Source organism: Phanerochaete carnosa, assembly GCF_000300595.1.
Source record: "Phanerochaete carnosa HHB-10118-sp unplaced genomic scaffold PHACAscaffold_5, whole genome shotgun sequence".
NCBI classification, from domain to species: Eukaryota; Fungi; Basidiomycota; class Agaricomycetes; order Polyporales; family Phanerochaetaceae; genus Phanerochaete; species Phanerochaete carnosa.
The window spans coordinates 849,885-865,379 of record NW_006767632.1 but is presented as its reverse complement, the minus strand read 5'-3'; the positions used below and the strand labels follow the sequence as shown (position 1 = coordinate 865,379).

The following is a 15,495-nucleotide window of genomic DNA, read 5'->3' as shown; positions in this document are numbered from 1 at the left end:
ATGATATAGGGTGGCCGCATATACCATGCACTGGCCGCATGTCTTTATTTCAGCACAATCAAACTCAGTTTTGGGTTCTCATTGCGAGCCGACTTCATGTATTTAATTCACATCAGCATGTATCAGCTGGGGCTTTGTTCTTGAACTGAGAATACTGCTGCTTACCTAGATACCCCGGTCTAAATTAACTGCCCTTGTGCTTTGTACATATAATGAAGCCAATTGAAAGAGCTTCGATGCTGTAACTGCACATTGTGAGCTCATCAGATGAGACAGGCGTGACTCACTGAGCCACCTCACCAAGCAATAATGCGTGCACCTTTTATATGCTCTCTGCTTCTCAAGCTGCGCTTTCTCGTTCTGGTAAGCGACACAGTTATAGAACCAGCCTTCGATGCTCCGCTTGCAGGGTGGCTAACAGATGATACACATAACCGAGGGCAGTCTTCAATATTTTCACTGCCGCATGTGAAATGCAGATTCAGATGGCGGGGCGCACTTACTAGAGACCGCACATATTGTAAACAGTATTTAACAGACTTCGATTGCCTTGCTGCATGTACTCACATCATCCAAGATCTCCGTGTTTTAATAAATGGCACAAGCCGGAGTGATACAAGCCCTTAACTACCATTACAAAGGGTTGTGTCCTGCTTGAGTGTCACCTTGATCTCGATGCGCAGTGCAAAGTTGTGGCGGCCCTTGCCCAGTGCAGTGATCGAGCAGCTCAGTCTGAGAGCGGTGAATAGAGATTTCGGGCTAGCCAGCAAAATGAGATACACACCTAGGTGATGAGTCGGACCATGCTGATGACTTTATGGCTGTTATTCTCATTGAGCATGGGGGAATGTATGCATGCAGAAGATGATGCACACATTCTGTGACGTATCTAACGTGGGCATCTGTCTTTAATGCCCGGGTCAGGGATGTAATCAGCTAGAACAAAAGATGATAAAGAAGTTAATACCTAGCCTGCCTGCATCACGATATTGTGCAGGTGATAGATGGTGCCCCACTCGTGCGAGAGCATCAGCAGGTGAGGCAGAAGTGAGTCGAGCACATTCTTCGGTAGTCCTCAGGGCTTGATGGCAGCATCGGAGAGTACAGGTATGCGTTCAAGAGCTCCTCCATGTCGTCATGCTGCAGTATCCATAGGTAGTCCATTGTCAACTCATTGACGGGTGGACAAACTGCAGTGAAATGTTTGGGGAAGCATTGGCAGGTGCCAGCTGTTACCGAAGCCTCTATCTGATGCACCCGCCTCGCAACCCGTGGATTGCCCATCGGTGTACCGCCTGCCTCGCAACCCGTGGATTGCCCGTCGGTGCACCGCCCGCCTCTTGCGGGCCACCTGCCGCTGACATTGCACGTGACAGAGATCTTTGTCCCGTCGTTCCTCATGTACGGCGGCGCGGTTGTCGTGCAGGGCCTCGCGGCGGGCAGAAGTCACGAGTACGACGAGGCGCGCCAGACGCTGTACGTCCGCGCACTGGCCAACCCTGCACCTGGCACCGTGCGCCGCATCTGTGTTGCGCTTGTGCCACACCTCAAGGTGGTATTCCTCGTCAACGACTTCTGGAGTGACTGAGGGAGCACGGTCGCCGTCGCTGCTCTCTGGTAGTGCTGTTGACGGACAGCATTCTGGAACATGCCGCCAGTTGGGGTTCGGCGATAATGATCACTGTGGCAGGTGTGGCGCCAACGACACCAGGGAATACAAGTCGGTGCTGTATAAGCTGTAAGTTGTGATGGACAGCGGCGGCTCAGAATCACTGCTCATCTGGCAAAGCTTCATGGACCGTATTTGCTCAGTGATGTTGTAATCAGAGGCATCAGGGTACTGGAACTCGACCGACGTGCTCTACATCTGCGCCAGTTGGTCAGGGTGATAAAAACCAGGATAAGACAGCGAAAAAAACTGGTATTTGCATGCAGCCGTTGCTGCCATGGTCGCCGCTGTTTGTGCCGCTACCGTTGACTTCTCTTGAAGACGCCTCGCCCAAACGGGTACTCGGCGGAAGCGTGCGCATAGAAGGGTACGAGTGCGAGCAGCGCAGTGGGCAGAAGGTGTGGCGCAGCGTGCTCGGCGGTGTTCGCGAGGTGGATGATGGCACTCTTCTTACTGAAGGGATTCCGCGCACTGATCACTTGCCGCCTGCGTTGCCAGCCGAGGAGCGTGGCCCGAAAGTACAGCTCAAGCGCAGCCAGGAGCGCGGCGCGTAGCTTGTGTGCGTGATACTTGTGGCTCATGCGCAGGAGCGTCGCTGCGAGTCTTTCGTTGTCGAGGAGCAAGCGCGGGAATCTGCGAAGCAGGCAAGCGTCGTTTGCGGGAATTACATTAGCATGTATATACATAGACAACAAAGACTGTACTTACCAGAGACTGCTGCTCTCGCCGCCCTTGCGCCACAGTGAGCGTTGCAATGGTGTGGCAGTTGTAGCACCGCGTGGAAACCTCCTGCGACTCCTGACAAGGAGCAGTCTGCGAGTGGCCCTCGCCACGGTTATTGCGCGTTGAGGCGCTGGCACATGCCCGAACTCTGGAAGGACTACCTAAAAAACCAGCCCTCGCACAAGAGGAGAGCGCGTGGTGAATAGGAGTAAGTAGAACGAAGAGAACAGTGGAAAGCCTAAAGGTGTGTGAGCTCCCGGATAAAAGGAGCGAGGCGACTGGGGTACCAGGGACGGGCCGCACGAAGGTCCAAACGCAGATGATGTGAGCGCGAGCGATAATGGCACTCGCACGTATAGCGCGAGCGCAATGTCTCTGGAGAAAAATAAAGCTTTTTAGTAGCGTGAGCCGCAGTCAGCGGGCAAGTAGGGGGTAGAAATAGAGCTTTGAGGGGATGACGCAAAGACGCAAAGACGCAGAGAGCCAAGGACGCAGGGACGCAGCAACGCAGACGCAGAGATTTGAACGCAAAATTTCAAGTGTGCGAGAGGGGGGAGTCATGTTCTGGCCTCAGGCTACGAGTACACGGGACTTACATACTACTGGTCCGAAAATCTACAGAAAACATGAGAAAATTCAGTAAAAATTTGCGGCGCGCCACGTCAGTTTTAAGGTATACTTTGAAGAGGCCGACCTTCAAGTCCAACGCAGGCGAAGCTGCGTCCTTGCTAGTGGACACATTGTGCAACACATACATCTTAGGTGGCGGCTCGCACTGGCATGTACTACGCCTGTCTTTCTCGGTAGATGCATTTGTCAGCGAACTCCTGGTTGTCGTGGCGTGCATGCGGATAGCTGTCTGCAATCGCACTTGCGCGGGCCAATTTGGATTGCAGCGGGAACGTGCTCCGGGTGCGGGCTTAGGTTGTCGTGCGGAACGGCGCTACGCAAGAGTACATGTATAAAGTGCGGCAGGGCGCATCAGCATACTCTTGGGATGGGGGCGTTTTGCTGTAATGAGAATGCAGGTCAGAGAAAACAAAAACAGAACACACAGTAGCTGGCACTCACTAGCTTGCAGTAGAGCCTGCAAGCGTTACGACTGAGCTCATCGTTGAGACTGCAACGCCACAATGGAGCGCGGGCAGCACTGCAGTTCGAGCATTCTTTCTTGACACTACCAGGGGCAGAGCTAGTGGTGTTCGTAGCTGAGTTGACAGGTGTCGCACTAGAACCCGACGAACGCGAACGGGCGAAGCATCGGCGGGTGCTAGCCATTGGCATGTTGGCTTGACGAGGCCGCCACCACTCCCTGGCGGTGTAATTGATAGTCAGCTTCCCGAAGCATAGCAGTGATGCCATTGTAGCTTGAGAGAAATCCAATGACGATGATCGCTGCGATGAGTGGGACATCGACAACGCTGAGGAATACAAGCAAGTGCCGTATGAGCAATAGCTCCTGGCAGACGATGGCAACTCAAAATTGTTGCTCATCTGGCGATGCTTCATGGACCGCATTTGCTCAGCGATGTTGCAGTGAGAGGCGTCATGGTGCTGGAGTTCAGCCGACAGGTTGTACATCTGTGTCAGTTGGTCAGAGATAAAGATCAGGGCACGAGAGCAAGGAAGCTGGTATTCATGAGTTGCTATTTTGCCCCGGTCACTGCCATCCATGCTGCTACCGTTAACTTGACAGTTTTACTGGTTCTGTGCGGCTAGATTTGCGAACGTGTTTATATTTATTTGAGCTGATGGGCAGCAGTCACTTTGATTCTCGCTGCTGTAGCTGGAGCAAGTTATTGAATCGAGCGCGAGAGTTCGCATGTTCAAGCTGCCCTTAGGCGAGGCGTCGTGACTGACCTCGGGACTAGTGGAAGGGGTCTCGGAGGTGTTGTCGCTAGCGCGGCAAGCAACTGGCGTGCCCGCATTCAAATAACATCAAACTTCATGGAAATCGGATGAGCCGAGCCATGAAACTTGTAGCTGCGGGAGGGAGCCAATTAGCATGCACAGATAGCAAGGGCCGCACTTACTAGAGACCGTGCACATTGCCAACAGCCTTGCCCTCGTTGTCTTTGTGCCCAAGTGGCGTCGCGGCGGTGTGGCAGCTGTAGCACTGTGCAACGACCTCTTGCGACTCCTGATAAGGGGCAGTCCGCGAGCAGCGCTCACCGTAGTTGTTGTGCATGCTCTTGGGATGGGGCATTTATGCCTAATGTGCTGTAGTGAAAATGCAAATCAGAAAAAACAGGTGAGGACACACAGCAGCTGACACTTGCCAGCTTGCAATAGAGCACACAGGCGTTGCAGCTGAGCTCACTGTCAAGACCGCGAGCTGTTTGCAGTGCGCAGGCTGAGCGATGGCCATTTACTGTTGACTGGGATCGCGCTGGACACAAGGCTCGGGCCGAGGCAGAACGGGGTGATCGTCTGTAGCACGAAATCCTCGATGCTGTGCAGCGCTTTGCTGACGAGAGCATCGACTCGTCCTCATGCGGATGGTCATCATATATAGGAGCAGAGGCGGTAACTTGCGCGCCGTTTGTTGCAGGTTTCATATCTTCTTCCTGATAAAGTTGAACCACTGCTTTGGCAAGCCTTGGAGCCTACTTACCAGTCACCAGGTCTGTCGCTGTTGAGAATCTCGTCGAGCAGGAGTTCGATAGTCGGACGGGGAGTAGAAAATCTGTCTGAGCTGCTGTGGGTGTTGGTGCTGAGGTCTACGCCATAGATAATGACGTTCGTGAGGATGTGTGATGGATACAGTCGAGCAGAAGGACCAAAATTGGAGGGAAAGGGAGAATAAAATTGAAGGGATGCAGAGTCTTTAGTTGTGTTGGCATCATTAGCATTGCTGTTGACCCTGGCAAATGAATACTTACAGCTGCGCTGAGTGAGTAGCTAGTACTTCTTGTTGCATCGTTGCTGACATTAAACTCACAGGTAGTTGGGCGGCCTCACTTGTTGTCCTTGAACTCGGCAGAAGGCTTGAGATTGACACGGCATCTAGGTCGCAGGTGAAGCAAGCCGGTCAACACTGAAGATAAACTTCATATGGCGGAGCATGCTGTTGCGGCTCTATTTTGCATCCTCTTCATGCACGCGTTTAAGAGTGCACAGCTGGATGATGTCTGTCAGGTGGTTGCGGTGGAAAGTAGAGGCCTGAGGCCCTTCAATGCTCCTAGTCGCTGCAGTCTACTTTAAGCACACTTCTAGACGGCGGCACGGAAGATTACTTGCCCACTTATCTGCGTGTAGTAGAGCGTGCAGGCGTTGCAGCAAAGCTCATCCTTTAGACCACGATGCCACCGTAACAGTGGTCGGAAGCATGGGTAGCGCCGCAGTTTGAGCGTCCTGCCTTGGCGTTGCTAGGAGCAGACCTGTTGATGTCCATAGTCAAATCACAGATGTCGCATTAGAGCCCAACAAGTGTGAACCATTCATGACGCGCATGCTGGGCAACAGCTGCTTACTGTTGACTCGGATCGCGCCCACGGGCACAGGGATCGAGCCGAGTATGGTTCGCTGTGGCAGCAAACTGTGTCATAAATCAATTGCTAAAATAGATGACCTACTTTGCTAGACTGTCTCTGTCTCTGATATAGGCAGTGTCCTGGAATTGGCAAACCTGTTGATGGCTATATGTCAAAGGCTCCGAGTTGGCACTTGCGCCATTGCCAAACAGGGCAGTGCCACAAAGGTCTACTCGCTTTTCGAAAGAGGCACAATATATACATGCCTTACTTTGCCATCTTTTTATTAGCCTGTTAAGTAGCAATGCTTTATATAGAATAAATGGTAAGTTTTGGCCATGATTATTAATAGTATAAACTACTACAAGGGAGTGAGCTACGGTTACTGTGGGAACATCTCCTTTAGCCGCAGAAACATATCTCCAGTCTCAACTGTATCTACAACCAAGTACTCATCAATGTGTGCCAGATCAGGATACAAAAGCGCGCCACGTATGATAGATCGCAGAGGTATGAAGGTGGTGGTTCTCTTTGCCTTCACGCAGTAGAGAGCCAGCTTGCGGTCGATGTTACGCTGAGCTTGAGTACACATGGGGCTTTGCATAGCCTGCACTAATGCGAGAGGGTAGAGTTTCTCACCGTACTCAACAACAAATGCAAATTGGAGCTTGACAATGACATAATTGCCACCACCGGCATCAACAATGGCTCCGTCGTACCGCGGCTTTTTGTGGAAGTCTGAAGAGCATCGTAGATAGTTTGTGACCATCTTCCAGGTGACTTTGGACTCGTAGTCTACTCGAAGATAGTGGCATTCAATTATCTGTGAAATAACCAGTTAGTTTGTGCATCAATGAAACTACTAGAGTCTGACCTTGTCCAAAAGCTTCAGCTTCGCTTGAATGCGCCCAGAAGCGTCTCTGGGAATATTTGGAAGCTCTTCTGGTGGTAACTCTTTGAACCAGCCAGTCAGATAGTCATTGAGGCGAGAAGTAAAGTTACGGAAAGCTGGGTGGTTTGCATAGCTTTGCTCGACTGTTTCGAGGGATGCTGGGTGCTCTCGGCCGCCGGTATAGACCTGGTTGAATTGGAAACGCTCTGCTCACGGCTTTCCTGTAGCTGGGTCGACGGGGTCATTGTTCTTGCCGAGAATGCTGTCCATAAGATCATTGTATGCATTGATCCGATCCCGGAGTGAGTAAGCACAGAAAAACCAGTGATCAACTTTTGCAAGCTGCAGCAGACAAAATTATGGTGAGAACAACAAAGCAAGAAATAACAGCATAGCACACCTGGCCTTCCACATCTCTCTGATTTGAGTGGTCATGGTATATATCCCGTATACCTCCTTGCATTGACTCACTGACCCGTGTGCTAAAATTTCGCATGACCCCTTTGGCAAGAATATCATTGGGGGCATGGATATGCGAATGGTTCTTTGCGAAATTCCAGTCCTTGAGCTTTTTATCACCAACACAGAGTGGAGTATACTCCTAAAATAATCACAGGACAATGATGAGCAATGGATCCTGTATTCAGGCAGATACAACACACCTTGAGGGTCTCATAAAACTACTGGATGGACTGCCTATAGGCCTTAATAGTCTTGGTTGTATGTACCTCGAAGCTTGCATACATATCGCACTCAACATACCGGCGAATGAGCTTCAGCAGGACATAACCACGTTTACTGATTTCTGGGGTCAATGTCCGGAACGAAATAAACACAAGGATCTGAGAGGGACCTTTGGGAACATATCATAAATTAATCTGTTCAAGCACACACCTTCGACAGATCCTCATACTTTGAGCCATCGGAAAACTCAATGTGAAGAACACCTTTTGTGAAGTGGTACAGACCTTGCCATGATGGAAAGGCTATCGCTCTGGCCCCCCAAATTGAATCATTAGCATGTGTAGCACCTGTATGTAGCTATGCACTCACTGATTGTCAATAGCTACTCGGACATTTCTGTCCAACTCTTCAACCACTAGCTTGAACTCTAGCCAGAGGTGCTTGCCAAAAAGCCCCAGGTGATAGGCATGGAGTCGGTCAAAAGAAAGGGTCTTGTGTGGATTTGAGCGAGCGAGGTTCCAGAAGATGTTCTGCACAACAAACAAGTGGTTGTTCAGATCTGAGCTGGTGCAGGATACCAATAACAATTGCTCACGTACCTGGACATCTCGAAGTGAGATGCGCTTGAGAAATTTCTTCTTCTGGCCACGCTTGAGTTTCGCAGCAAAAATTACTTGTACATCAGTCGCATTTCGAGGGGGATGCATGCTACGACCTTGCGCTTGTTGGTCTTTTGGTACAAGACACACAGGGCAGGGACAGTTGCCGTTAATGTCATGGATAAGTACCATGACACATCTACCATCTCATTTAATGATTGCACACGCCAGGTAAAATATTGCTCACTGTTCTTCATAATCCGCAGAGAGGATGACAATAAATGGAAATAGCCATCGCGCCACTTCGTCACCACATTTTACCAAGAAACCTACGCGTGAGAGCTTCTCGATTGTTTCAATAACCTTATAGAATGCTTTATGCCAAATAACATTCTTGAAGTTCACAAACTCTGGTTTTCCATGGCCGAATGCCTTCTCATGCACCTATAAAACAATTATGACTCAATGTGGGAATGTAACAGCGGCGGAACGTACTATAGGAAGGAACCCAACAATTTGTCCTCCACCGGCACCTTTGTCGTTCCACGTCTTCACGTCCAGATTTGCGATCCACACGATCACCGGATATCCATTCTGTGTACCGAAGCTTGAGAGCTTTGCTTTATCGGCAGAAAAAACTAGTCCAAGAGGCTTTCCGCCCTGCGGTAGCTCCGACTGGGCAATGTATCAACACCACATCACCTATATATACCTATGATAAGAGAGTCACGCACCTGCGCATCCCACATTCGGTTTGCTGTGTACGGATCATCAGCAAACCGCATCCAAGATGTTCCGTCGTGCTTGTAGAGACGCTGCGCATCCCACTGAAAGCTAGAGGCAAGGAGGGGATTTTTCACCTGATCAAGGACCCATTCCCACAGAGGCCGTGCGTGGACATCAAATGAATGCTCTTCTTGATTGTACATGGCAGATACAGTATATTTGCTAAACTAAATGTACTAGACAGTCAGCGGAGGGGTATGAGCATTGATGAGGCCAGCCGTAGCTCTGCATACCCGAGCATGATGTTGTGAAGCTCTTTGCCAAGCGGTAGTAATGTCCTTATGCGAAGTGAAAGAGAACTCCGAGCTGCCGGACTGAATGCGCTTCACTACTGCGAGCAGATGGCTGATCTGCGGTTGACTCATCCCAGCCTCGAGAACGACCTCGGCAAACTCGAAGTTGTCGCGGCAGCGAAATGGATGCCATGGTACAGCAAGGAACTCAAGAAGCTTGGCAGGAGGTGGAGCTGTTGGGCGCTCCTGTTGATATTTGTCAAACTGATAGGTGCGTGCTGGTATTCCGCTGCTTGGGTGGTATTCGACCTTGAAGTCATTGAGCTGCGGTACGTCACTGGCATTCTCTGGACCGGAGGGCTGTGGTTGCTGGCAGACTGGCTCTTCGTTATGTGAGGTACCCGCCGCCGCGGGCTGTTCGTGGCTGTTAGACTGAAGCAGTGTTGGCGTAGGGTTTTGTACAAAGGTGTCGTTATCGGCATCGGCAAATGGTACGGCCTCGTTGAAATCAAGCCTAGAGAGGATGAACGGAAGAAGTCTTGCTAAATTGCAATATAGACATGTCATGAACGGTTGGTGACAGGCAGTAACATATTTACGTACCTGTGGTACCTTGATGGACTGGCGAGGCTGTAAGGTAGGTTTTCAGTGTAAGACTACTGCGCCTCGGCATGCAAGAGCTTAAGAGGATACTTACAGGGGCTTTCATGATTAATCTCCTCGATAGCGTTCAGATGGGCCGTGTCTGATAGCAGAGTGAGTCGTGTCAGCAGCTTTACCAGGCGAGCATTGGAATCAAACTCACCACAATCATGGTCCGAAATGCGCAAATGCAGTAATTCTTCCTCAAGAGCTTCATCAATTGCTCTGTTCTTGGCCCTGCGTTGGCAGGCTGCACGATGCTTCGTGAATCCGTTCACTCCAAACTCGCTGTGGCAAAATGGACAGATCTTTCGCTCAGAAGAGACCTTGCGACTGCTCTTTTTGGTGCGGGAGACGGGCATCGTACATGCCTAAATGCGGACAGGACGGAGCAGGGGTTGCGCAAGCCTGTCGACTCAGTTGCATGCGGCACGGGACAGTAAGCTCAACATGGATGACACATCCTGTGAGCACATTGAGGAGAAAATAGGAATACCCTCACGTTGTACAAGCCGAAGGCTCAGTGTTAAGTGTAAATCTAGGAAGGGGGGAACACAGGTGGACGCAGGAGGGAAGCGTTCGAACGTCCTTGAGGTTATAGCGTGCACTTACAAGGAGTTCACAGGCGATAAGACTAAATAAGCAATTCTAAGATATGATATCATCTTGAAAGCCGTTTAGGGAACTCTCCCGATCTTACAATCTAATCTCCAGGGACTTTCAGACGGCGTCAAGATCATTTCAAGGCGAGCGCCTTGGAAGCTCGATTTGAAATTTGGGACATGGCAACCGGCTGAGGCTGGGCGTCGGAAAAGAGACAAAGCTTCGTATCGGCGATCTCTACCCTGGGCGTCGGACCGAGAGAGACATAATTGCTCTCTTGGGGCTTTGAACTATATCGTAGAACTGTAAAAATTCGAAATTTCGTATAAACACCGACCCATTCCCTATCTTGGCAAACTCTACCTCTGATCTGGTCGTTCCAACACGATTGGTCCCAGAGTTGCTGCAAGATAAGCTTCACGGACCCAACAACTTATGACCACACCTTCCTGTGATTGTAGAGGACATACGCACCGAGAACTAGAGGGGAGATCCATCTACATACGCGGCGATAACGTACGATACTGCGTGCAACAACCATGTCCACACTCCCCAGGCAATAGTACTCACTGTCCCTGGTGTAGAGAAGGATTACGTGGGGAACTGCTACAAAGAGTTCCCACAGGAGCACCTTCAGAATCTCTCACAGTCCCACAACCTGTAGCATCTGGTTCAGAACCCAGAACCAGACGAGATACCCTTGAATCAGTCACCGATCAACTCCGCTCAATTGCCCTCGGAGAATCCGAAGCACCACCAGAGGGCCCACCAAACCCTGTAGAAGAAGCGGTAGAAGATTTGGAAGCCTCAGAACCACCTTCCCAATGTTCCCCCACTCCACCTTCATCCCCATCCGATTCTGGCGCAATGGCCAAGAACCAAGACAATGCCGCGTTCCTCAATGGAAGCGCGATGAAACCAGATGCCTTCGACGGCACGAAATCCAAGTACATCGCTTGGAAAACGCAGATAAAACTGTATGTAGTCACGCAGAGGAAGCAACTACCAGAACAGTTTGACAGAGTCCTTATGATTCTGTCCTACATGAAAGAAGGACACGCTGGCGAATACGTAGCCACGTTTATGAAAAAGTACGACACGGACGAGAATGCTGTGATACAAACCACAAATACATTGTGGGAAGATCTAGACAAGCATTTCTTAATCGATGAACAAGCCGAAGCATACGATCAGCTTCAAGCAATGCAGATGGGAACGCTATCTGCGCAGGAGTTTTTCTCAAAATTCGAGTTGTGCACCTTCCAGGCGAATAGTCACGATTTTGAAGCGCATTTCCAGGAACTCAAGTCACTACTGGAAAAGGCACTACGGGCCGACATCATTCGGCTCCTATACAACTCTTCGGAAGAACTCCCCAGGACATATGCGCTCTATAAGCTACGGGTCGCGCGCATCGACCTGAACCAGCAGCAGTACCGTAGGCGAAACCCGCAGCCCCAACGACAAGGGCAATTCCAGCCTCGGCAGCAGCAGGCACAAAACGCACCACAAGCGCCGGCTAAAGTAGCCGCGCCAACTGCAAACGCCCTGATTCAAACACGCCATGATGGGACAGGTGTCACATTCGGTGGCAGAGGTCAGCCAATGGAGCTAGACCAGGCACGACGCCTGGGCCTTTGCTTCCGATGCAGAGAAAAGGGGCACCTTTCGCGCAATTGCCCTAATCGGCAACAAGCTCAACAAGTACGAGCCGCAGAAACCCCGGTAGTTCTCACTACCAATGCATTCACACCACTCGCATCACTCAACGAAGCTCCTGCCGCGACGGCAGAACTATTTGATTGGAAGGCGGCAATTCGTGAAGAAATTTGCACGGCTATGAAGGGTTTTGCAAGCGGTCAGCCGGGCGCGTAGCCGAGTTGACTGAACATAACTTTACGAACTATCTGTGTTCTTAGTTTGGAGTAGCTATGTATATACCAGAAAAAGGGGCGTCCGTAGAACGGCGCGGAGAGGCACAACCCTCTTGCTTAATTCCTCCGAATAAAAAATTACCTACACCAGAACATCAGACTGAACCTACGCAGTGGCAGCGCCACACATCCTGGATGGCGGCTTGGATCCGCCAATGGATAATCAGCAAAGAAGCTGCAGCACTTAGATTGTTGACTGAATGGGTACACTTAAAGAAGAGTGTTGACGCCTCCGAAGCCTGTATGAACCAAATCAGGCAGATGAAAGAAGAAGAAGCTATAGACTTCTTTAATGAACTGCGAAAGCAGCCTCGATTTATCCGAGGAAGGAAGGGGACACAGATGGACGTCCTTATGATCATCACCACCCTCGACACGCAGCAGCGCTTGTCGGTTAAAGCACTATTAGATACGAGATGTACCGGATCTTCTATTGATACGCAGTTTGTCCGCGATAACAACATCGCTACAAAAAAACTGCCATCACCAATCCCTGTCTATAATGCAGACGGCACGCATAACACCGGAGGCGCTATCACCAACTTTGTTGAATTAAGAGTGGAAATTCAGGACCATGTAGAACGACTCCCGTTCGCAGTTACCAATCTGGGGAAGACTCCAATCTTCCTTCGACATGAGTGGTTGCAGATTCATAATCCATCCATTGATTGGCAGAAACAAGTCATTCAGTTTGATCGGTGCCCGATTACCTGCAAATATGCTGCCTGGTTAATTGATATTGATGCCGATCAGGGAGAGCCCAGCGATCTGGAGGCTCGCCTAGAAGAAGGTGATAGAATCTTCATTTTAGACCACGAAACATACTTCGCTACGGGAGCAGCACGCATTCGTACCACAGCCACTGATCTAGCAATCAAAGAAAGTCTGAAACACAAAGCAAAGACCTTTGAAAATACCGTCCCGAGTCACTATCATGATTACTCCGACGTATTTAGCAAAGAGGACTTTGATTCTTTACCGCAAAGACGACCATGGGACCATGCAATCGAACTTACACCAGGCGTGCAACCGATCAACTGCAAAGTCTACCCTATCTCCGTAAATGAACAAAAAGAACTTGATGAATTCATAGAAGAGAACCTCCAAACCGGGAGAATCTGACCATTGAAATCCCCGTGGGCTTCTCCGTTCTTCTTTGTCAAGAAAAAAGACGGACGACTCCGACCCATACAAGATTATCGAAAGCTGAATGAGCTAACGATCAAAAACCACTACCCACTTCCTCTGATACAGGAATTAGTAGACAAGTTGAAGCAGGCGCGGTACTTTACGAAACTAGACGTCCGATGGGGATATAACAACATCTGCATCAAAGAAGGAGACGAAGAGAAGGCAGCGTTCCTAACGAATCGAGGATTATTTGAGCCACTTGTCATGTTCTTTGGTTTTACCAATTCCCCGGCTACATTCCAAACCATGATGAACGATATCTTCCGAGATCTCATCAGTCAAGGACACGTGGTAGTCTATCTAGACGACATCATGATCTTCACTCAAGACTTGAAAGAACACCGCCGGATCACATGGCAAGTCTTTCAGATTTTAAGGGAACACAAACTTTATCTGAAACCAGAAAAGTGCAAGTTCGAGAAGGCAGAGATAGAATATCTCGGGATGATAGTAGGAAAAGGAGTTGTTCGCATGGACCCAGTCAAGATAGAAGGAGTTGTCAATTGGCCACGGCCCAAGTGCAAACGAGACATTCAGGCATTCCTTGGATTTACCAACTTCTACCGAAGATTCATCCGAGATTATGGCAAAATAGCAAAGCCGCTCAGTTCACTAACGGGCAATGCTACTTTTGAATGGACCGTCGAACAAGAAGTAGCCTTCACAAACCTGAAGAACGCTCTCTGCATAGTGCCAGTGCTAGCTATACCCAATGACAGCAACCCATATCGAGTAGAATGCGACGCCTTGGACTTTGCCATAGGAGCAGAATTAGCCCAGAAACAAGATGGCAAATGGAAGCCTGTTGCCTACCTGTCTAAAGCCATGACAGCTGCCGAAAGAAATTACAAGATTTATGACAAGGAACTTCTCGCGATCATGACTAGTCTTGATGAGTGGCGTCAGTACCTCATGGGCGCCATACATCCGTTTGAAATATGGACGGATCACAAGAACCTAGAATACTTCCGGAAGCCGCAGAAGCTTAACCGGCGACAGGCCCGATGAATAACCGAGTTAGCGGAGTATTAATACTCGCTGCATCACAAGCCTGGCAAATCTAATGGCAAAGCAGACGGACTATCTCGCCAAAAGAGGCACAATGCAGGAAAGGAAGACAATTCAGATATCGTATTACTAAAACCAGAACATTTTCGTGCCCTGATCCGTAGTACCATATTTAGTTTAGAAGGAATTGACCAGGACTGGATCACAGAAATTAAAAAATACAAAAAGAACCGAGATTCGCTAGTTATCGTAGCTTTACAGAACAAGGACAAAGACTGGAACGAAGATAGTACCGGACTTGTAACATGGAAGAACCGTATCTATGTACCGGTAAATAGAAAACTCTGTGAGCAGATCATTGCTCATCACCATGATACCCCATTGGCTGGACACCCTGGTCAATACAAAACGCATGAAATGGTCACGCGCAACTACTGGTGGCCCTGAATTCGAGAAGATGTCAGGAAATATGTGACCGGATGCGAGAAGTGCCAGAAGACCAAGATCCATACGACATGACCTACCGGACTTCTATTCCCAAACGAAATTCCCTCACGACCCTGGGAAGTAATCTCTGTGGACAAGATAGGCATACTACCGGATTCCTTCGGGTACAATGCGATCCTCGTAATTGTCTGCATGTACTCTAAGCAGATAATCGCGATACCAAGTACCATTGAACTCAACGCAGAAGGGTGGGCAAAGGCACTCCGAGATCACGTAGTCGCACATCACGGATTACCTCGAAAGATCATCAGTGATCGGGGAACTGAATTCAAAAATCAGTTCATCTCCGAGTTATACCGATCCCTCGGAATCGAAGCCAACCCCTCGACCGTGTATCATCTCCAGACAGACGGACAAACAGAACGCATCAATCGCGAGATAGAACAATATCTCCGATTATTCATCAACTACCGACAAGCAGATTGGGCCAAATGGTTGCCACTCGCAGCCTTTTCATATAACAATAAAGTCCATTCATCCACCGGGTATACCCCATTCTTCGTCAATAAAGGGTATCACCCTTACGAAGGAACCCAACCGGTGCGAGAAGA

General features: G+C 49.6%; 4 protein-coding genes across 4 annotated transcripts; 1 reads left to right on the top strand and 3 right to left on the bottom strand.

The window, feature by feature from the left end:
- Positions 1 to 1,251: 1,251 nt before the first annotated feature.
- On the top strand, positions 1,252 to 1,588 carry PHACADRAFT_195228 (uncharacterized protein; the record flags this gene model as incomplete). The annotated part of the gene is made up of 2 exons (XM_007395476.1): positions 1,252 to 1,324; positions 1,377 to 1,588. The coding sequence occupies 2 exons, from the start codon at positions 1,252 to 1,254 to the stop codon at positions 1,586 to 1,588; spliced, it is 285 nt and encodes a 94-aa protein (XP_007395538.1).
- A 380-nt stretch (positions 1,589 to 1,968) lies between these two features.
- Positions 1,969 to 3,504, bottom strand: PHACADRAFT_195227 (uncharacterized protein; the record flags this gene model as incomplete). Its single annotated transcript, XM_007395475.1, has 3 exons — positions 1,969 to 2,302; positions 3,383 to 3,403; positions 3,464 to 3,504. The coding sequence occupies 3 exons, from the start codon at positions 3,502 to 3,504 to the stop codon at positions 1,969 to 1,971; spliced, it is 396 nt and encodes a 131-aa protein (XP_007395537.1).
- Positions 3,505 to 4,320: 816 nt separating this feature from the next.
- On the bottom strand, positions 4,321 to 4,598 carry PHACADRAFT_95215 (uncharacterized protein; the record flags this gene model as incomplete). Its single annotated transcript, XM_007395474.1, has 2 exons — positions 4,321 to 4,375; positions 4,426 to 4,598. 2 exons carry the CDS (start codon positions 4,596 to 4,598, stop codon positions 4,321 to 4,323), a joined length of 228 nt encoding a protein of 75 aa, XP_007395536.1.
- Positions 4,599 to 6,247: 1,649 nt separating this feature from the next.
- On the bottom strand, positions 6,248 to 10,063 carry PHACADRAFT_195226 (uncharacterized protein; the record flags this gene model as incomplete). The annotated part of the gene is made up of 15 exons (XM_007395473.1): positions 6,248 to 6,688; positions 6,740 to 6,819; positions 7,229 to 7,358; positions 7,420 to 7,437; positions 7,486 to 7,599; positions 7,652 to 7,751; positions 7,811 to 7,971; positions 8,041 to 8,082; positions 8,374 to 8,484; positions 8,536 to 8,715; positions 8,775 to 8,993; positions 9,060 to 9,601; positions 9,663 to 9,689; positions 9,757 to 9,804; positions 9,865 to 10,063. The coding sequence occupies 15 exons, from the start codon at positions 10,061 to 10,063 to the stop codon at positions 6,248 to 6,250; spliced, it is 2,412 nt and encodes an 803-aa protein (XP_007395535.1).
- Between the last annotated feature and the right edge of the window lie 5,432 nt (positions 10,064 to 15,495).